The 22,761-nt window shown below is 47.3% G+C and overlaps 2 protein-coding genes across 8 annotated transcripts in view; both read right to left on the bottom strand.

The window, feature by feature from the left end:
- Positions 1-4,011, bottom strand: part of mast2 (microtubule associated serine/threonine kinase 2) — an 84,358-nt gene extending 80,347 nt beyond the window's left edge. For all 6 annotated transcript variants that reach the window (XM_086144078.1, XM_086144087.1, XM_086144097.1 and 3 more), the window contains exon 1: positions 3,353-4,011. In XM_086144078.1, coding sequence (XP_086000204.1) covers positions 3,353-3,433 — 81 coding nt within the window. In that variant the 5' untranslated portion in view covers positions 3,434-4,011. The remainder of the gene's footprint in view (positions 1-3,352) is intronic.
- Positions 4,012-5,878: 1,867 nt separating this feature from the next.
- Positions 5,879-22,761, bottom strand: part of pde4dip (phosphodiesterase 4D interacting protein) — a 29,246-nt gene continuing 12,363 nt past the window's right edge. Inside the window, exons 18-34 of one of the 2 annotated variants that reach the window (XM_086144044.1) lie at positions 21,754-22,246; positions 19,569-19,804; positions 18,751-18,799; positions 13,599-13,849; positions 13,401-13,499; positions 13,157-13,303; positions 12,147-12,419; positions 11,327-11,458; positions 11,126-11,245; positions 10,855-11,044; positions 10,562-10,773; positions 10,397-10,483; positions 10,154-10,281; positions 8,512-8,643; positions 8,316-8,439; positions 8,159-8,205; positions 5,879-7,021 (exon numbers count right to left, since the gene is read on the bottom strand). In XM_086144044.1, the coding sequence (XP_086000170.1) occupies positions 6,965-7,021; positions 8,159-8,205; positions 8,316-8,439; positions 8,512-8,643; positions 10,154-10,281; positions 10,397-10,483; positions 10,562-10,773; positions 10,855-11,044; positions 11,126-11,245; positions 11,327-11,458; positions 12,147-12,419; positions 13,157-13,303; positions 13,401-13,499; positions 13,599-13,849; positions 18,751-18,799; positions 19,569-19,804; positions 21,754-22,246 (2,777 nt within the window). In that variant the 3' untranslated portion in view covers positions 5,879-6,964. The remainder of the gene's footprint in view (positions 7,022-8,158; positions 8,206-8,315; positions 8,440-8,511; positions 8,644-10,153; positions 10,282-10,396; positions 10,484-10,561; positions 10,774-10,854; positions 11,045-11,125; positions 11,246-11,326; positions 11,459-12,146; positions 12,420-13,156; positions 13,304-13,400; positions 13,500-13,598; positions 13,850-18,750; positions 18,800-19,568; positions 19,805-21,753; positions 22,247-22,761) is intronic. The other variant, XM_086144052.1, reaches the window with a different exon arrangement.

Below are 22,761 nucleotides of genomic sequence, written 5' to 3'. Positions count from 1 at the left end.
TTGTTTCATCGCTGCAGGTTCCTGCTTGTTGCATTCCAGCTTCCCTCCCCATGTTCCGACCCCGCTTGCTTCACGGGTCCAGGCCGACAGCCAGCGCACAACCGGATCATACGCGCAAACACACACACACACACACACACACACACACACACACCCTGTGGCAAACACACACTTGCATATATGCAGTTGGCTTTGGAAAGACAAACAAGCCTTTGGGGGACATAAATAATGGCTCTGACATTCAGCCGTTTTGACATACACGCGCGCTCACACACACACACGCACACACACACACTCCTTTGCAGCACTTTCTGATGCTTTGTCTGCTGTTGATGAAAATAAAATTTAACAATACTCCCATTATTCTGCGACATTTGTAATTATTATGTGAAATTATTTATAAATAAATGATAATATCACCTCACAGCATTGTATTATTATAAATATTAGGATGAGGTTACGACCGTCTTATTCATGAGACAATGAAGATGAACCTGGTCTTCTTTCACAACAACGGCCAATAAGAGTCAGGGCTCACGTCACCATCAACCAATCGGCTCGTCCGTAGGAAAATGGCGTCTAAGTGAAGGGGAAAAGGTTCCGACCGCCATTTTCCTACGGACGAGCCGATGTGCATCCGTGTGAGTGACGAGTGACGACGAGGACGGAGGATTGACGGGAAAAAGAAAAAAATGCGGCACAACGGGGGCGGCGAGGGCGCGGAGTTTGACGAAGACCCCTTCCCGGAGCTGAAGGCGCCTACGGGGACGATGGGGAACGCGAGCCGCAGCGGCCGGCGCCCGTCAATCAGGACGATCATGGCCGTAAATCTCACTAATGAAGCTCTAGTGATTAACGCCTCTCGCCTTCCCGGGGCCGCACACACCAGCCGGGTCTCCACAGACCAGCTACTTCCAAAAACCGCTCATGGCCCGTTCAAGGATGGAGTCAGTGTTCCGGATCGGTGGAGCCGAAGAGTTAATGTTTGAGCTGGAACACGGCTAATAGAAGGAGGAGGAGGAGGAGGAGGAGGAGGAGGAGGAGGAGGAGGAGGAGGAGGAGGAGGAGGAAGAGGAAGAGGAGGCTACTGTCTGCTGAGGCAATGGACCGTGGCAACAATCACTGAAGAGCTTCACTTGCAGATCCATCAAGAAACCCGAACAGACTCGAGATAAAACAAGAGGATCAGAGCCCCCCCGCCCCTCCTCCCTCCAACCAACGCGCGCACATGCACACACACACACACACACACACACACACACACACACATACACACGCACACACCTACACACACACCTGCCATCACAATTGCTGCCTCGGAGAAGGAGCCGATGTTTCGTGGTAAAACTGGGAGAGCAGTAGGACTGCGTGTGGACAGAACTCGGTTATGGTAACAGGCGGCGCTGAAAGACTAAATAACTTACATTATTTCCGTTTTATTTATTATCCGAGTCTAAACAATGTTTTGTTTAAGAAAAAAATGACCGAATTCTCTCCGTAACATCCGTCTATGACTCACGTCGAGATGCTTGTCTCGGTCACGTGATAACACTACTGTGAAACCCACAAGCTCGCAGAATGACTTTAAAACAGACGTGTTTGGAAAGTTTCTTTGCAAAGTGGAAAGGCTCGGTCAGGAGACAGAAGAAGAGCCGCTGACCACTAAGAAAAAGAAAGCTGCATTTAACAGATAATACCAGGATACCTACTTAAAACATGGATTTTTTGCTATAGGTGATTCCCAAGCTCTGAGTCCGCTCTGCATAATATGCGGAGACGGCTCTCCGATGAGGCAATGAAGCCAGCAAAACTGCTTCGCCACTTGGAGACCGAGCGCCCTGCATTGAAAGACAAGCCTTTGGAGTTTTTGGAAGGAAAAAAAAGCAGGAATATTTGTGTGCCATTAAGCCGATCTATGTCACAGAAAAGGTTGGATCGCCGTGTGTGCACTCATGACGTCACTGATACTGCAATTAATGGCGGCTGGCATGGCGACCGCTGTGTTTGTCCAACAGCACGGTCAGAGATTAGAAAGTCCAACCTAGTCTCTTTGGATTAGGCTGATCTCCGTCAGTGGGAACCCCCCGTCACCCCCCGCCGGCCTCCAGATCTCCTGACGCAAACAACCATTTCAGATTTGAGAGGAGCATCCTCCCAGGATGGGGTAGGCAGGTGGAGATTAAGATTACCGTTAATCCCACCTGGACTGAAATCAATCCCCCTCGACAACTTTCAAGCCGTGAGTCGTACCGCCGTTTACAAAGGATCGGCTTCCAACAAAAGGCGGCGCACCAGCAGACAACTCATGCCACCTCTGCAAATTCTAACACCTCAACATCTAGACCAGCTTTCTCAGCACTCAGGGACATGGAGAACATGGAGAATCCAGAGGGGAGAACATGGAGAACCCAGGCGGGAGAACCCGGTCCACCATCAGGCTGTGAGGTGACGGCTCTGACCTCTGACCCCCGCCGCTACTCCCTCTGATAATAACTGACACCAGATAAGGCGGCTAATAATCCCTGACTTCCTGGTGGTTTGATAATCCACCAGGATCCTCCCAACAAGGATTCCACTCAACAACTGGACGGCAAAGTAAAACATTTACAGCTCCAGAGGTTTCCACAGCAACAACATCACACACTGCAACAAGGCACGCTTGCTTGCAGCGGTAAAGCCACAGCCGCGGAATCTGGAATCACACACACACACACACCTTCCACCCAGAACATCCAAGCTGTTGTGGACAGTCAGCTACTCCCAGGCCAGATCCGGTCCGCAGTCATGAGCCTGATCCCATCAATCACAACGTTCAACCCTGTCACCCGCAGGCCGGAGCCTCCAGCCGGCCCAGGTCGCCGGAGAAGGTCACTGGGTGTTTCCCCTCTGGCTGGAGGTCAGGAGCTGCGCCTCAGGAGCCAAACACCAACCCCAATTCAAATATATGAGCAACAGAAATAAAGACTCACATTTATATGTAAAAATGATTAATGGAAGAATTCCACATCCACGCATCTCGGTATTATTTTATTGCTGCGTTATTACTGACTGAACACACGGCCGTAAATTTCACACCAGACGATGGTGATGAATCGATTTCAATTAAATTTCAGGTAAAGAAAAAAAATCAATTTATCAATATCGATCATTGATTCAGAGCGATTTTCTGTCTCAATCACTTCATGACGGTCTTCACCTTGGTGATTCAACTCAAACCGCACTCGTATCGATCAGCAGGACATCTAACTTCGACACCTGATATCGATTAGCTCTATCTATCGATCGATCGGGTTCAGTCGGCCCCGCGGGCGGGCTGACAGGCACCTGCGGGCGGCTCCGCAATCGCACTCACCGCATCCTTCTCCTCCCCGCCGGCTTCCTGCTGCTCCATGTTGCTCAGCTTCCTCTTGTTCTTGTTCTCCGTCCTCCTCATCGCTCCACCTCGGACCTCCACCCTCCTCCTCCTTTTCTTCCTCCCGGCGGAAACGTTCTGGAAACTTCTGGCGGGCTAGCTAGCTAACCCTCCAGGCTAGCCGGTGTCCTCAACATCTGGACGAGCCGCGCTGACAAAGCTGTCAATCACGATGGCGCTCTCCCGTGGGAGAGGACGGCGAAAGAGCGGGAGTCGTGACACCTCAAAGGCGGGGTGGGTGGTCACCCAACCGGGCTACGATAACCGCTCCATGTGGGGAGAGGGATGTGGGGGACTTCTCGAGGTTTTGCGGCGTCTTTGGCATCCGAAGCCGAGGCTCGTCGCGCCGGCTGCTGCTAGCTTTCCGAGCTAGCTTGCTAGCTAACCCGGCTTCTGCTAGTGTCTACCTGCCCGCGGTCACCCGGGCGCTCATGGCAGGTTCCTCCGCTTCACCCTCCCCGCCACTGAGACGAACGCTTCCACACACCCCCTTTCTTTCTTTCTTTCTTCCGTTTCCTCCTTGATCCGCTTATCTGACAACGGACGTCCTCGTCGGGCACGCCGCCATCCTCCAAGCGGGACGCCGCGCTCCGTTTGCGGACCCCCGGGTCGAGGGCTGTGCTGAGCGGCTGCCTCGCAGCTCGGCTTGTTTCCTGGACTGACACGGTCGCTGAGTCAAGCTGGATAGCGGTGGGGTGTGAATACTACTTCCGGTATGAGATTGCCAAAATAAAAGCAGGCATTATCTTCTGGTGGGAATCTGAAGCCAACCGCCCTGTCATTTTTATTTATTTACTTGTTTTAATTTTCAATGTTTCTTTTTAAATCTTGTGTTTTATATATATATATATACGGTGTCCCTGAGTGTCAAGTAAGGTGTCTTGAATATAATGAAATATTATTTAGACAAAAGGCTTGAGTCCAGAATGGGCACCAAATGTTGAGTTAAAGTTGTCCATCTACACACACACACACACACACACACACACACACACACATACACATACACATACACACACATACACGTGTTGTGCGTGTTTATGGTGTGAATGTAAATATATGTGGTGTCTGTATATTTATAGTTCCCTATGTTGCCATATATTCCATTTAGCTGTATATTGCCACCTGTTATTCATACCATCACTCCCTATTTGTACATAATATGCACAAAATTATCCACCATACTTGCATGAGCTGCACATATTCTGCTCCCATCTTATCTGTTCATATCTTATCCACCCTTACTTGCACGAGCAGTAAAAAACTGCACTGATTCTTTAATGCTGCACAGTCTGTACATATTCACTTCTGCTTTTTGGACGTCTGAGTAGATGCTAGCTGCACTGTTGCTCCATATCCTTACATGTGTAATGACAATAAAATTGAATCTAATCCAATGTAAATCTAATATATACATATGTATATCATCTCCCATCAAGGAAGCAGACCTATCCAATTTCGAATGAAAGTAAAATACATCTTGAGATCACTGTTTCCCCCTAAACTTACTTACAAAAATGGTTCAATATCATCATGAAATTCTACCATTATTTTGTTGTTTGTTGTTGAGGTTGGAAAAAAAAGACACTGAGTATGTAAAGAATCACGAAAAAAAGACTTGGTATAAAAATAAATAAATAAATAAAATACATTTGTGGACCTGCAGGTATCACGCTTTATTTTGAAAAGTCCACACATGCATGTCTGTTGCCTCCCGCTGCGCTCTGCTGCCCCCTGCTGGAGCGGACTGACCCTCTCAGCTGGTTTGTTTTAATAAAATATAAAATACATTCATTCATTCCTCATCCGTTCATCTTATTCCACTGGAGTCGGAGCTGCTGACAACGGGGGGGATGGGTTGGGTTTCACCCGGACGGGTCAGCTGTCAAAATCACCGACAGACAATTTAGTCTTCGGCGAACCTACTGACTGCAGGAGGAAGATGGAGAACCTAGAGAGAACCAAGGAAGGAGAACGTGGAGAGAGTCCAGGCAGGAGAACATGGGGACTTCGAACAGGAAGGAGAGAACCTTGAGAGACCTCAGGCAGGAGAATACAGAGAGATAGGAGAAGATGGGAAAACATAAGATCAAATAGTCAATGTAAAAACCCAGGCTGGAGAACATGAGGAGAACCCTGATAGGAGAACCAGGAGAACATGAAGACTCCACCCTGAGCCCCGATATCCAAGTGAGTCAGCAGATCTGAGCTCTATTTGGGTACAAACATAATGAAGGTCCGGTCAAATATTGAATCAATGAATAAATTAAGCAAACAAAACTGTATTTCAACCCCTTTATTGAAAAGGCTTTTTTAAATGTATTTCTTGTTCTAGTTTTAGCCCCTAAAAACATCTCCATAAAGAGAAACATGCATAAAAACACAGCCGTCCTTTTTTTTTTCTTTTTTTTTCCAAAAGACCTTCTGCGTCTCCTCTGAAGGCAGCAGTGATGCAGAAGTCCACGCTTTCTGTCTGTACAAACACGGCTTTGTGGAAAAAAACACGTGGGGGTTGGGGAGACGAGGGCAGTTTTGACCTTTGACCTTTGAGGGTGGGGGACACATCTACCGACTGCCATCTTTGGTTGGCCTTATTGCTTTTCGGGTCGTTTTCACCCTTCGCTTCGCTTTTGATTGTCGTAGAACGGGGGTTGGCGTCAGCGCCGACGCTACTATTGCACAGAAAACCCCACACACACACCCCAGAAAAGTTGCATATATCGGTAAAAGTCAAGAAAAGCTGGGGCACGGCGGGGCTGAAGCCAGTGTAAAATACCCAGAACCTCGAATAAAACACCTCTGATTCCAAAAAGATGATTGTCGTCGGGAGGGGAAGTTTCAAATGCAGACTTTGAAAAAAAAAAAAAAAAAGGTAAAAATCGTGTCTTTCTGCTTGGTAAAGATAATCGAAATGTTGTCCTCTCTGGAAATGATCGGACCGGGCAGTGAAGGCATCGTACATTTTCACTACTAACCTGGGATTTCAGCATCCGGGAAAAATTTCGCGTATCGGCTTCTCTACCTCGAGTCACGACAGAATCCGGTCGATCCCGAACCGCCGTTTTCGAACCGTCCGACGTGCCCTAATGGTTCATTTAGCATTCGTTGCTAACACACCCACACTGTCGTAGCAGTACAAGGGTTGGCCTCGGGGAGCGCTGCGGCTGCCGGTAGCATCGGAGGGAGAACGTCGGCCCTGGCGCTGGAGATGCTACATGTCCGGGTCGTTCTCCTCCGTCGCTCCATCAGTGGTCGATCGCTCCATCAGTGGTCGATCGCTATGGTGATACTGGTGGGGGCGAGTATTCAGGGGCGGGGGTATGGCTTCGTTTCCAAATCACATGCATCTAGTCTACGTCAACAACCAAACAGCAGAGATGAAGTACTTTCCAGGCTTGTTCCAGAACGTTCTGCTCTGGAGTCCTTGAGCTTCGCCGTCCAAATGTTTTCCGGCGCATTCAGTTCATTGGGTGCACTACCGAGAGGTCGCCTGCGGGGGGCGCCGGTGCGACAGGGCAGCGCACGAGGAGGAGGCGGAGGAGGTCCGGGGTGTCACGACACGCCGACCAGGAGAGACGGGGAAGCCACGGGAGCCTCCGCCGCTTTCACCTGGAAACCACAGGATTGATTATTGATGAATTGATCGGCGGATTTTCGAAACCGTATTCCGTTGATATCCTTCACGCACGGAGTGAAAGCACACAGGGTCGCGACGCTGTTAGCAAAGGCGAGGGCGTGCACGATGTTGGAGTTTCAGCGCATTGCATTCTGCCTATTTTTGTTTACTTTTTTTATTCTTGCCATTGCTACTGTCACTCTGTTTATGTTGCTGTGTAGTTTTGTTTGTCTATTTTCACCTTAACTGTATTTTTTATCCATTCTGTTATCCATTCTTAACCTCGATGTTGTCACTGTTGTTGTTCTCTTTGCCGTTTATTTATTTGTGGATTTTTTTTTTTTTCTCTATTCCAATTTCCTAATCATCTCTCTATTTATATTCATATATATTGACACTTAAAACTGTTGTGACAAAAAAAATCCCCAGTGGCGATCAATTAAGTTTATCTTATCTTATCTTATCTCTCAAAAGCCCAGATGTAACGGTATAAATGAAACTAAATTAAACCAAATATAATGTAAAATAAATGTAACTACTCCTTAATGTTAAATAACTGAATTCATTACCCAATCAAATCTAAAATTATGACATATTGATTCCCATCTTTCTCAAAACAGCCTTGTGTCTGCATCAACTGTTCTCTTCCTGGACATTTAGGGATCGATCACAACACACACACACACACACACACACACACACACACACACACACTGGCATGCAGACAGGAGGAGCTGGGAATCGAACCACCAACAACCTTCCAGGTCGGAGGGGCGGGACCTGCTCCACCAGGCCAAAAAAAATAAAATAAAAAGCAAACCATCGGGCCATAAATTTGAGAACAGGCGTCCGTAAATTTGAGAACAGGCGTCCGTACCTTTACCAGGCGGGGGGGCGAGGAGGGGGGAGGAAAGGGGGGGGAGGAAGAAGAAGAGGGGGAGGAGCAAGCGGCGAGATGCAGAGCTGAAATCCTGAGATTGTTCTCCTGAGGATATTTAGAAGGAGTCCAGAGAAGAAGAAGAAGGAGAGGAGGGTTTCCAGGTTTGAGCATGGGCGTGTCGGCTGGGGATCAGACGGCGGCGGCGGCGGCGGTGAGGCTCCGCCCCCAGGAGAGGGAGAGATGGACTCACCTGCAGGTTGGTCTTGGCTCTCCTCAGCACGTCTCGAGTCCTGGACACTGTGGACCAACACCGAGGGGTGGGTTTACCTCCATGAAGACACGCATGTGCATGTGCGTGTGTGTGTGTGTGTGTGTGTGTGTGTGTGTGTGTGTGTGAGGTGACTCACGCTGGCTGACGATGAAGCGTTCCATGCCGTCCCTGCTGAGGTTGGAGGTCTTCAGCCTCTCGGCGGCGTCCCTCAGCGCTTCCTCCCGCTGGGAGAGCCTCAGGCGGAGAAGCTCCAGCTCCTCCTGAGGAAGCGGGAGATGTTTTAACGCGCCGTCGGCGAAGACGGATGGCGGCGTCGACGCGCGAGCGCTCACCCGTTCCGGGTCGGCGGCGTCGGGCGGGGACGCCCTCCAGAACGTCCCCATCAGGGAGTCGGCCTCGTCCAGAACTCGCCGCAGCCTGGAGGCGTCCACCAGGAGCTTCCCCACCGAGACGGACGTCAAGTCCTATAAATACACTCATCATGTTTTCTATTTCTATTTTTGTCAATAAAAATCCATATTTACTTGATATATTTCTATAAATAAATATAGTCATCATTTTGATGTTATATATCATTATAAATCTAGAATTATCATGTTTATATTGTGTATTCTTATAAATAAACAAGAGCGACTTTATTATTACAGTTTTAAAAATAAAAATAGTTATTTCGATATGTGTAAAGACAGTTATTTATAACTATATATTTTTTCAGATATTTCTATATTTAATATAAAAATAATATAATTTAATATATTCAATATATTTTTTGAATAAAAATACAAGTACCGTATTTTTCGCACTATAAGGCGCACCTTTATATAAGCCTTTAATTTTCTCAAAAACCGACAGTGCGCCTTAAAATCCGATGCGCCTTATTTAGGGATCAATATTGGTTAATGATGGCTGCCGTACTCAGGGGGCGTCGCCGAAGTAGCAGCGGTAATTCCAGTCCCACACCACTTGTGTGTGTAGAAAGACCCCAAAATAGCACATTTAACGGGAAGCTTTCACAAAGCAGAGTTCAAACTCAAGGCGATCAGTCACGCAGTAGAACACGGGAACAGAGCAGAATTCAACATTAATGAATCAATGGTACGGAAGTGGAGGAAGCAACAAGATGACCTGCGCCAAGTAATGAAGACTAAACAGAGTTTCCGAGGAAACAAAGCGAGACGGCTACAGTTGGAGGACAAACTCGACAGTGGGTTGTTGAACAGAGAGCAGGAAGTAAAGCGTCTCTACAGTCGCTATTCCAATGAAGGCAACAGCGCGAGCTAGCGACGTGAACATCAATGTATTTATGGCGGTCCTTCTTGGTGCTTTCGTTTTATGAAAAGCTTTGAACTGTGACAAAAGTTGGAAAAACATTGTTTTCAACGAAGGCGGTGCAAGTACTGGCAAGAGCTACTAAGAGCTACTTCTAAGAGCGCAGCTTCATCTCGTGGATACATAACGCAACCCCTGCCACTAGAGTAGTTTGTATTCTATGCACCTTATAATGCGGTGCGCCTTATATATGAAAACAGTTTTAAAACAGGTCATTTATTTTAGGCCTTAAAATCTAATGCGCCTTGTAGTGCGGAAAATACTGTATATTGTTTCTGTTATCTATTTTTATGAATGAAAATACAGTTGTTTTTCATTGAATTTTTTAAGTTATGTTTATATTTATATATATTGTTATTATATAAGAATTTGCATCACATTTTATAAATACAAATAGGTTTATAAGAATATATTTTTTTATGAATGATAACACAGGTTTTGTAATGTTTATAATGATTTATAATGATATATTGTTACAAATAAAAATTGCAACAGAAAAATGACATTAATTAACTTGTCCAATCAAAGTGAAGTAGCAGCTGATATTTTATATTATTTCACCGTGCTTTTCGTCATGTATGACTGTAACGGAGTCAAATATCGACTGAAAATCACAGACACGTGCACGCGGGCTCAGCATCTGACCTTGCGCGAGGCGTTCAGAGAACTCAGCTCGGCCTCCAGGCTGCGGAGGACAGCTCTGCCCTCCAGGACCTGCAGCTGCAGGGCCTTGAATTTCTCCAGGTGGCCCACGGCGTGGAGCCCGTCTGCGTCTGCGAGGAGGTCACGCGAGTTTTTGTTAAAAGATCTCGATCGGCAGGCGGCGGAAGAAACCTCATGACCTCCAAAACCCGGTCGGACTGCAGCGACCCGGGCGAGGGCTCCTACCTGGCTCGGCGGCGTCGTGAGCGTGATGAAGAGGAGAGGAAGGGCTGAGGAGGCCGGTGTCTCTAACCGGAGGAGAGGGAACGTTGTCTGTGGACCCCGTCCCCCCGCCGAGAAGATCAGAACACGCCGTTTCGCCCCCCCGGTTCCCCCTTGTCAGCTACTGACCGTGGAAGAGCATCCTGGTGGCGGTCCTGGGTTCGGCCGGGCCGCTCAGCTGCTGCTCCAGCTGCGTCCGGAGCTCTCCGGGGTCAAAGGTCGCGGTGCCGAGGCCCGGCGGGACGGGGCGGCGGACCCGCTGCAGCTCCTCCTGCAGCGAGCACGCCAGGCCGCGGCTCTCGCTCAGCTGCTGCTGCAGGACGCTCACCTCGTGCCGCAGCCTAGACGGGAGATATTTCGGAGCTTTCGTTCCATTCGTTGCTAGGCGACCGGACCGCATGCCTCGCCACGAAAGCGCGCACCTGTTGACGGCGTCCTGTTGCCGGAGCCTGTCCTGCCTCAGCCGGCCGATCTCCCGGCTCCGCTCGTCCGCCTCGCCGCGCAGCTTCCTGCTTTGCTCCGCCCACTTCTCCGCCTCTAGCTCCGCCTCCTTCAGCCGGGCTCGCTCCAGCAGCGCCGCCTCCCTCAGCCGTTCCGCCTCCTTGCCGCCTTCTGCGGGACGGGGTTCGAGGACGCCGCGCTCAGACGGGAAACACTCAGACGCTCCCTCAATCGGCGAACCCCAGCTCCCACCTCTGGTGGCGTTCCTCAGCTGGTTCTGGAGGCCGACGTTCTCCTCCTTCAGCAGCCGGATCTCGCCGGAGAGCTGGCCGACGGAGTCCAGACCCTGGATGTAGATGTTGGTGGGAGCTCCTGGGGGGAGGAGGCAGGTCTCAGCCAAGACGAAAAAAACGGTATTTATCAGGATCCAGTTAAAAGTCCACACGGGCGGACCTTTCTCGGCGGCGGGGCGGGACAGCCTGTCCTCCAGCTGCTGGCGGAGGCGGTCGTTGGTGTGGATGGAGTCCTCCAGCCTCTCCCTCAGGCCGCGGATCTCCTTCAGGTGCTCCTTCATCAAATCCGAACCTGCGGAGAGGCAGAGTTGGAGATATTGGCAGAGTTGTAGGGGACTTCAGTTCTGAAAACCTTTTCAGGAACAAGTCAGTTTCTCAGTGCCGGAACCAGGAAACCATCTTAGCTCCTAATCCGAGGCTCGGGTCTTTCTAGGTCCCTCACAGGTGCTTGGTGATGGTGACGCTCGTGACCAGCTACTTCTTGCAGAGCACCATAAAAAAAAAAAAACATGTCCAAAATGGACGGAAGCAGTGAGGAATGGAGCGAAAAACAGCTCTTCTGCCCTGCGACACCTCAGAGGGGTTTCGGAGGAACGTCTACGTTTTGGGCCAGAAGATGCACGGAGTTAGCTAAAGGTTAGCTATTAATCCTAATCAGAGACGGCACACAAACGTCCCTGGTGTTTACATTCCTGTAGAAACAGGAAGTGACATCACAGGATGGATGGGGACGTAAATAGACACTGTTGGGGGGGAATGAAACCAGCTTTCATATGACAGATTGAACTGACAGGTAAAACATGAATTCAATAAAAAAAGAAAATAAAAACAGAGTGTATTTCATCTCAAAACTTTTCAAAAAAAAAATCTCCAGAAAATCAGGGGATCTTCAACGTGGCCCCTCATTGCAAAGCTAAGGAGCTTCCTAGAAGCTCTTAGAGCTTTTCTGTCCAAAAGCGGCTAGTTTGCCAACTAACTACCTGTGTGGCTGGTTCCTGACTGGTACCCCGACGAGCCCGACGACAGCTCGGCTCCCGCCCTCGCCGGCCCGGCGCCGTAGGAGACGTCCCACAACGCGCCGCTCTCCAGCAGGCCGGCCCCGGCCTTCAGGGCCGAGCCGGCGTCCAGGCCGCCGCCGTAAGGAGACGGCTGGTAGCTGTGGAAGGAGAGCGGCAGGAAGCCGGGGGGATCGGGTTGCCGGTGGGACATCAGAGGGAAGCTCTGCAGGGGTTTGGACTGCGGGGTGGAGAACCCTGCAGGACAGAGAAGAACATCATTCGAGACGGAGGTATCGCTGAACCGACGTCAAGCAAATCAGGCAATAGGGAGGAGGAGGAGGTGGAGGAGAAAGAAAGAAAGAAAGAAAGAAAAAAAGAAAGGGGTTTCCGAGATCCGAGCCGTCTGTCAGATGTTTACGGCGATTTGGTTTGCGGAGATTTCCGGAACCTTGACGGACAAGGTGTCGGAAGAGGCATTCGAAGCCGGTCGGGGGCGGTTTGATGGTTTTAACAAGAGGAGCAGCTTCACTCTGATGCTAAATGAGGTTAGCAAAATGCGCTAGTTACATTTAGCAACACATTGCAGCATTTAGTGTGTAGCCAGTAAGCTAAGGATAGCATTAATATACTCACTAAAACCAGTTTACATTCTCTTTTTTGCATGTTTTCTTTTTTTACATTATTTGTTATTCATAATGTTCATTTTTCTTATTTAAAACATTACAATACCGGGAGGCTGGGATGAACTAGGAGCATTTTTTTGTTTAATTCTAACGGGGAAATTCAATTTGATGTACGAGCACATCGAGTACTTCCATATTAGCTGGAAGTAAATCTATTAAACCGTCATGTTGGTGTTGATTAAACATATATCTATATGTATGTTAAGATAAACAGGATTAATATCTAAGAACTGCATTAGTAAAATCTACACACACACACACACACGGTGAGTGTAGGCTACACACACACATGCACGTGGACGGACGCACTGTCTCTACTGTCTGCCAGCTGCCGCTGCAACATCTGCAGCTCCCGCTGGACCTCCGCTAGGGAGAACCCCGCGCCACCGTTGCCTTGGTAACGGGCTCGCGGGGCGCGAGGGGGTGGCGAGGGGCGGCGCTGGAAGGGGGCGGGGGCTGGAGAGGAAGAAGAGGGGGAATGAAACCGCCGGGTGAGGAGACGGCGAGGGCGAGAGGCGGCGGCGGCGGCGGCGGAGGCGACGCCTCCTCCTACCTGTCGGGCCATCGGCGTGGAGCGGCGAGGCGGGACGGCGCACGGCGGGACAGCTCAGGCACGACAGGGTTCTGTGGGACGAGGCGACGGAGTGGCAGTCTGGGAAGAAAGGGAAGGAACGCGTTCGGGGGTCACGTGTCAGTGAACGCCTCGGTAAAACCAGCCATGTGAAAGCGACGGCGGCGATGTCCTCCTCACCCGTCCCCGCCTGCCCGGACGCGTCCTCCCGGCCCATCTCGCTGCCGGCGTCCGAGCCCAGCTCCAGGTCCTCATTGGCCGAGCCGTGCTCGCCCGACACGTAGGAGATGCGGTCCGATTGGTCGGTGGTCTCGGAGAGGGCGCGGCCGCCGCAGGGGGTGGCGGGGCGCGGCGCCTGCTGCCGGCTCTGGTTCAGCTTTGCACGGAGAGACTCGATGACTTTATCCTTCTGCTGGAGCTCCCGGCTCAGCCTGCGGACGCACATGCCGCGTCAATAAACTCGTCCCTTTCGACGCCGCTGCCACGTCGGGCGACCCCTGACCCTCCACGACAAAACCGTCTCCACTGACTCCTGTCCCACGTCATCAAGAGTCCACCGTTTTAATTTCTTTCTAAGAAATGAAAGCTGTAGTTTAAGGTCAACCTATGCCTTTGACTTAGTTCATTTACCACAATCATACCTTTTAAGATGTTCACGTAAAATAGCGTGACGGGACGCATTCGGCTTTGAGTTTGACACGTGTGTGCTAGCACTTAGCTGTTAGCGCTACTGTTAATATTGAGCGCGAGAGAAGTTTGCAGTTTCCACAAACAGGTGATGGATGTAGAAGAAGTTTGGCCATGTGCAGGGTTGCTGACCTGAACGGATTGAGAACATCTGACCGCGAGGGAGGGGGAGGTGAAGAGCTGCGATGAGTAAGGATGTGAATCACCTGCGCTAACACACTGCTGACTAGGGGGCAAGCTTCTTAGGGACACACACACACACACAGCGAACTGCGTCAGCACACACACAAAGCTACACCTGCGTCATCGTACCACACACACCGCACTCACTCTGCTGCAAAAACTATAAAAACAAGAGAAACGGCGAAGGTGTAGATGAATGTCGCCGCCGTCACCTATCTCCACGTTTAACGCATCACCGCGGTTACGGTCTTACTTGTCGAGCTGCGCGAGCAGAGCCCTCCTCTCGCGGTCGCTGTGCTTGCGGAGCAGCAGCAGCTCTCGCTCCTGGGCCTTCCATTCCCACAGCGTGAAGGAGAAAAGGGAGTCGCGGTACAACGGGCTACTCTTCGACAGCATGGCTTTCCACAGGGGCGCCATCGCTCGCTCGGGGGCGGGGCTACCGAACCGTCATGTCCGTTCTTTCTTGCGCGTCCAGCTGAGGGTTGCTCACGGAGCCCGGCAGCGCGGGGAGGGGTGACAGCGGGTGGCGTTCGGGTTGCGAAAAGCAAGGAAAGAAGTCCTCCGGGGAGGGGGGGGGGGGTTAAACTGTCAGATGGCGCTACAGGTGGCGAGCGCAAATCCGATTGCACGGAGGCAGAAGAGGAGCGCCGCTTCCCAGGGTTCATCCGTCAAACCGGGAGGTCAGGGGTCGGGGAGAGAAAACCGAAAAGGCTCCGAGAGCTCGCCTCCTCCTCTGCGGCCGGGTGAAGTTTCCAGTGCGGCCGGTCGGAAAAGCCGAGAAAGGAGAGGTCGCGGTGACAAAAGAGCCGCACTCGGGGGGGAGGAAACAACCAGGGATGAGTGTACAAACGGATATCCAGATCCCGGTGGCGGTGGGGGGGGGCGGCGGGCGTTCACGCTGCGCTGACCATCACAGAATGAGTCGGACAGAAGCCCCGATGAATGATCCTCCACAAAGCCTCGCTTCCTCTTTCATCCCCCGCTGAAAACACACACCCCCCTCCTCGTGTTTCCACTACTCCCCGCGTCAGCTCGACAGCGTCCGGGGTGGAGGGGGGGGGGGCGTATCGTCCCCCCCTCCCAAAAAAAAAAAAAAAAGGGTTATGCGAGTAAATCTTACATAACGGCGAGGAAAGCGAAGAGGGGGCGGGCGACGCTCCGGCACCATGTGCAGCTCCGCTCCACGCCGCTCGACACTCACGTTCCCACTGGCTCCGACTCTGACCTACTTCCTGCCCATTCAAGGTCTTAATAACTTAACCTGATTAGAGGCAGCAGCATGCAGCCAGTAAAACCCCTCGGCGCTGCACCATCAACCCCACACACACACACACACACACACAGCCATTAGTATAATGTATCTTTATACCTGCATCTGCATGCATGTGTGTGTGTTTTAAGGTGATGATGCAGACTCCATGTGTGTGTTTATGAGGTGAGGTGGGGAGGGGTGTGTGTGTGTGTGTTCCGGGGTCGCTCAGGTCAACTATGAGTCAGGTGCAACGCTTGGCTCCGATTGGCCGGGAAAGCCCTTCGGAAAAAACACCTCGCGGGTATTTTTTATCCGTAAGAGTCGGAATCTTGAAGGGCTCACAAAGTCTTTTTATGTGGGATTTTCGACAATATAAATAGTTAATTTTTAATGCTTTGATGTTGTGCTAACTGTGGTTAGCCTCTAAATCTGAAAAAAAACAACTTAAATACCAAAACTAAAAATAAGCAACAATATATTAATTAATAATGATAGCCTAAACATAAAATATATATATTTATATTTTAACAAAAAAATCTTACAAATTATTTTATCTATTTAATCGGTTTCCTTAAAATGTTTTTTTTTTTTTTTTTTGCAAACAAACTCATATTGCCTTTGGCACAAACTCTCAAATATAATAACAATATTATGACAAAATACGTTGCACGAACATCTTTTTGTACACAGTTTGGCAGTTTAACCACCCCATCCCTCCCTGAGTTTACGTCACTTTTAAGGACTGGTTATTACAACCCTATGAACGTGTCGTTATCAGGCGTGAGATTCAACCGTTCTCATCTAGTTGTTGATCAGCGTTTAGAAAAACCTTGTAGATTAATTCTCACCACGCCACAAAAACAACCCCTGCGGTCTTTGTGTAAATGAAGTCGATGTGCATCACGATGTGCAGGCGGCATCCTCACACACACACACACACACACATAGAGGGAATGTCCAAAATGAGGCGACCGTCGTGGAAAACACAGTAATTCAGCAGCACATCTGTTCATCCATCTGTGTAGCATCAACATGATGTTAGATTACTGCCGGCCTCTCTCTCTCTCTCTCTCTTTCTTTCTGCGTCTCCTTCTCTAAGGACCAGCCCTAATTGTTCATTGAACACTGCTTATTATGGTCTGGTCCAGCCCTCGCGCTTTTCTACCCGGCGACAGGAGCCGGTTTTGACTGCGTCCCCATCACGTCATACTGGTGCTGCCATGCAAGCTCCATGATCTGGTCCACGGTCCACCATGATCTATTGTCTATATGGTCTAATACTTTATGGTCTATGGTCTCAGGTAGATGGTCTACGGTGTACGGTCTAAGGCAGGGGTCATCATCCAAAGACCCATTTGGACCCAGAAAAACTGGGAGCCGCAGTTACTTTTTGACATCCAAAATAAAGGTATCAATGTATATATTGGTTTTTCATATATTGGTTTTTCATATTTTGCCTACCTTGGGTTGAAAGTCTCGACAAATTGACGGCGTTTTTGGCGGGTGTGCCGGCTTCCGCGAGTGCGACGTATATTTTGAGCGTAAAAATGATAAATATCATTTTATTTTAATATTTCAAGGTCAGAACAATCTCCCAATTTAGAACTAAAATTGAAAAAAGGAGCTAACACAAATAAAATACACTTCAATTAAATACTTATAATTTATTTTCCCAAGCTATTTGGAGCCGGATGGTGGCATCACATCAGCCTTTGGGTTGTTATGTAACCCCACGGCCTCCCTGATGCCAAGAAGAGCAGATTTTCAACCCATCAACAGATTCCTCATCCCAAAACTGCAGTGGATTTGTATTATTTTTTCATCTTATGTTGGGAAGATAATGGAAAAAAAAAAAGCTTCTTATATATATATATATATATATATATATATATATATATATATATATATATATATATACACACACAGACACACATATTGAAATATATACGTATATAGTTATATTATTAATTAATTCTAATATAATTATGATATGATGTTCTATCATAATTATATTTTATTATAATTATAATATTCAGTAATCATAAATAATATATATATAATTATAAAATATATTATCTTTCTCACTTTCTGGGCATTTCTTTACATTTTACTGATGACAACAACAGGACAATCTGTTGGATCTGAGAATGTATTATGTTATACCTCAATTTAATCTGAACGTTAAAAGCATATACTCAAGATAAAAAAAAAATTAAATGAAAGATGAGTGTGTGTGTGTGTGTGTGTAAGATGATGTGTGTGTTTGGCGTGCAGCTGTCAAAGCAGCATTTCCCGTGTTGGAATGTTTGTTCCTGTGTTTTGTCTTCGATGTGTTTGAATTTTGCGAATTCAACTGATAGTTTTCACAGTACTACTTACTATAAGAATTTTAATAACAACAATAACTATAAAAGCAATAATAGTAATGATTATTCAGCATTAAAAAATGTATCATGTCCACTTCTTCTTCTTCTCCAAATTTTTTATATAATAACAATCACAATAATAATAATAATATGGAAGAAGAAGAAGAAGAACTATTATTATTGTTATCATTATTATTACAAAGAACGGTGACTGGAAGGAAATATTTTTGGCAAATTCAACTGGTAGTTTTCACAGAATTACTTACTATAACCATAATAATAATAATAATAATTATTGTTATTAATAATAATAATCATCATCATCATCATCATCGCAATAATAGGAATGATCATACAGAATTAGAAATGTACCACATCCACTCATAATAACAACAATAAGAAGAAGAACCGATATAATTGTTGTTATTATTATTATTATGAGTATAAAAAACTTGGGGCTAGAAGGAATAATAATAGAAAGAAAGAATAATAATAATAACTATGTGCAACTCCAGCATTACCAGACCACGCTTACATCTCGCCAATCAGAATTGATGGAAATAACCGAAAACCAAAAAAACCACGTTTCATCAGCGGCTGCTGTTTCCTATTATGACAGGAAAACAGCGTTCTGAGGATGAGGCGTCCCCTCCCCTCTCCAGCCCTCATTAATCAGCTGTCATTAATCGCCCAGCGGGAACCCTTCGCTCTCTCGTCATCAGCGTTTGATTATTTTGCCTCCGGTCGCGGCTGCCAGAGTCACACGCCGATAATTTCCACTGACCGACAGTGAACCTCGGGTTTTCTTATCTTGTTTTTGCATCACGCGAATGAGGACACTGACCGTATGGCCAGCAGCTCCGTCTTGTCGTCCGGATCCTCGGGTTGATCGCCTGCGGAGAAAAACACAGTTTTCAATGCGTGATCGTGTCCAACCAACAACCTTCTCATGACCTTGACTGTGAGAAAAGCGTGTCTCCGTGTCCTGTCATTCCTTGGATCAGGAGCTGAATTGGTTCGCTTATTGAGCTCGTAGAATATCAAATTTCCGCCCTCGATATGACTTGAAATGCTATTGATCCCTTTCAGACGGCCAGTTCTGTTACTTTATTTATAACAAAGACTGTAAAAAATAATGATACAATATAAAAGATGACAAAGATGGCGGCACTGAGCGTAACTCAATTTGCTTGTACATCAAATTAAATGACCCATTCCGATGAATCAAAACACTGTTGATCCGTTCCTGACCCCTGGTCTTGGTACGTGGTATAAGAAAAATGTACTTTTTAAATCACCAATAATGTATAAAAACACAAAAATACAAATTAAAGAGAATACAAAGAAATACAGCAGTTTTATTAAATGTATTTACAGACCAAAATGGTGATCTGTCCTTAGCTTAGCTTACTGGCTACACACTTAATGCTACGATGTGTTGCTAAATGGAACTAGCATACTTTGCTACGTTTTATGGCCACACTTCATTTAGCATCAGAGTGAACACCGCTCCTCTTTTTAAAACCATCAACCGTCCCGGACCAGCTCACTCCGAACTCAGAATTACAAATTCCACGAAGCTACGGCTCGTATCTCGGAAACTCCTATCTCGATGCGCTCCTAAGTCAGGTTGTAAGAAAAGCGTCGAGGCGTCCGACTCACGTCCGGTGATCTTGGCGCTGACGCGCTGTGCCAGTGCGCTGCTCTGCGCCAGCTGGTCCCTGAAGCTCTGGCCCATGTAGTAGTCGATGTCGTTGGCCCTTAGCAGCTCCTCGAAGGCCTTGGTGGTGTCGCCCAGGTGCTGAGTGAGGATGTGGCTCACGCCGCGGCCTTCGCGCAGCCGCTGCCGCAGGTGGGAAAGCTCCCGGGCCTGAGCCTGGATCAGCGTGTCGAACTTCCTGCGGCGGCAAACGGACGCGTCGATCGACCATCTTACTGCGGCGGCGCTAACAGCTACATGCTAACAGCTGAGTATGGATCCGAGCCAGCGACATGCGGTGAGGTTCAGAGCTGGTGAGGCAGTGACTTCCATGAGGCAGGAGAACTGCGTGCCTCACTTGTTGGCCGATTTATGATCACTCAACATAAGAAACTAGTAACACACATCCAGTTGTTGACAAAAAAAAAACACTGTACATTGGAAATGCAGTTCATATATGAAAAGTGATTAAATATTTTAATAGCAATACGGTCTTAGTGCGGAGTACGCCAGCAGTCAGCCATCAGCGCGCAATTTACGTTGAGGCTCAACAGCCCGCTGCCTCACCCCACGTCTCTTCTCGGTATGTAAACAGTAAATGTCAAAATCAAGCAATTTTGAATAACAAATCCAAAGCCGGTGAAGCAAATCACTGATGAATATAACCAATTCATTCTTTTTTTTTCATTCTTTCCAAGATTGGCAAGTGAGGTACGACCCCTGACCTAACAGAGCCCGGATAAATTGGCTGGAAGTTGGAAGTTGCTCGAGGGGGTGGAGGGGGTACAGGCTGGCGATCCCGCGGCAGGGCAGCGACTAGATTATTCCTCATCATACAAACATCAGTCACTGGGGTTTTTCCCTGCTGTTATCCTGGATTAACAGGCCCACTTGTTATAATTAAAATGAGTGCAAACACTCTTCTTTTGCCTGATGTCTAAATCTAGACCGCATGGAGGCGGTGTCCTTTTAGGATCTGCAGCTCGCACATGCCGAGCGGATCCGTGGATGTCGACGGGGACAAAGGCTTCGACGTTACGACAGCGGTTGTTCTGTCAAAGCGGAGACTGCACCCCCTGGATGGCTCAGGGTTCAGTACAACTTGAAAACTGGGCTTGTTCAAATATTTCCCCTGATACTTTTGGATTTTTAGAGCTTTTCTTTGACAATATAGTATTATTACTATTATTATTATTAGTAGTAGTAGTAGTAGTAGGAGTAGCATTATCATCATTATTTTTTGTCATTATTTTTATTATTATTGGTGCCACTATCATTGGTGGTATTATTATTATTATTGGTAGTAGTAGTAGTAGTATTAATAAAAATGATTATAACTAGCTGATTTTTTATACTGCATTATTATGACTTTTTGACTATTAATACAATATTTTCACTGTTATTATTATGGTTTTACGATCGTAATAATTACAACAATAATAAAAATTCTTCTTCTTCTTCTTATCATTTTTTTAGAATACATAACCACTATTATTATTATGAGTGAGTGTGGGAGATTTGTAATACTGTATTATCATTAATATTGCTATTTTAGCTATTAAAGTAATTATTATTACTATTATCATTATTATTATTATTATTATTTTCTCATAGTAAGTAGTTCTGTGAAACCGACCAGTTGAATCTGCCAAAAACATTTCCTTCCAGACACCATTTTTTATAATAATAATAATAATAAAATAACAATAATAATAATAATAGCTCTTCTTATGGTTATCATTATGATTGTTACATTAATAATAATAATAATAATAATAATAACAATAACAAGAAGAGGAAGAAGAAGAAGAAGAAGAAGAAGAAGAACTATTATTATAAATTGATGTGGTACATTTTTAATGCTGTTTTATGATCAAAATTTCTGCTATTTTAGCTATTTTTGTTATCATCATTATTATTATTATCATTATTATTAGTAGTACCAGTTGTTTACTACCAGTTGAATCTGCAAAAAACAAATTCCCCCCTGCCACCATCTTGCTAGTTTCAATATCGTATCAAGATGTGATGAGACTACGATTTTCCTAATCATCTTTAAAAAGATAACTTTTAACCATGTATATTTTATATATATTTAATAAAAAGAGTATTCACTAAAACAAACAGAGGGGGTGCCCTGACACTCACCCCGGCCGGATGGCAGACTTCCCGTCGTCCACCGCAGACTTCTTCCCCCCCTTCCTCATCTGGTCCTCCAAGGCGTCCACCCGCGACACCAGCTCTCGGAGGCCCTTGTCCGGCTGGGGGTGGCGGGGCGAGGCCAGGGGCCCGCCGTCCGACGACTGCCAGCCCTCGTCGTCCTCGGCGCCGCTCTGCGAGGGCGAGGCCCGGAAGGACCAGTTGACCTTGCGAGGGGTGGAGGGGCCGCAGTCGCTGGAGGTGGACAGGGAGCGCAGGCGGCTCTGGAGGCCTCGGATCACCGCCTGAGAGCGAGACAGCTGGGAGCGGAGGTCCTCCACCAGGCGCTGCAGCGACGACGCCTCGTCCCCGTAGCCGGAGATCTGGGTTGCGGCGGCGGTGGCGGCGGGCTCGGCAAAGGCGGATCCGCCGCCGCCGCCGTTGGTCGGCCACCACTGGGACCCGCAGTCAAGGGACGTGCACATCTCCAGGTCGTCGAACTCTAAAAACCAAAGGTGGGAACATTATTTACGGATTCATCGTCAGTTTTGATATAAAACACAGAATACAATAAATACAAAAATAAATTTCCGTCTTAACTCATCTTTTCTTTTACCATCCCAGGTCAGTGAACAGCTCTTTTTAATCAAAAAACAATAAAATAGGAATCACCATTCTCGTTTTATTATTTTTATTGCTTTCTGGGGGTGATATTTCATTCAAAATTTACATCGCTTTGAATTTCACACAGATTACCGCTTAAAATTGCATTTTCAGGCTGCGAGTTATCATTTTCAAAACTGATATAAATAAAAACACTTCCGAGGTCTTCTTGACTGACCCGCTATGATAAATATTGGAAATGAATTTCTCACAGCTGATGTAAAAAGCAGAGTAGAGCAGAGTTTCTCACTGCAGGCATCATTTGGGGAAAAGAAGATAATAAATTTGATTGACTTATATTAAAATAAAGCGTTTATTTCATGTTTTGCCGAGTTTATATATTTGAAATGTTTT

This window comes from Fistularia commersonii, chromosome 1, assembly GCF_037954325.1.
Source record: "Fistularia commersonii isolate RoL2024-O1a breed Wild chromosome 1, RoL_Fcom_v1.0, whole genome shotgun sequence".
Lineage (NCBI taxonomy): Eukaryota > Metazoa > Chordata > Actinopteri > Syngnathiformes > Fistulariidae > Fistularia > Fistularia commersonii.
The sequence above is the reverse complement of the archived record's forward strand: the minus strand, read 5'-3'. Positions and strand labels throughout refer to the sequence as shown.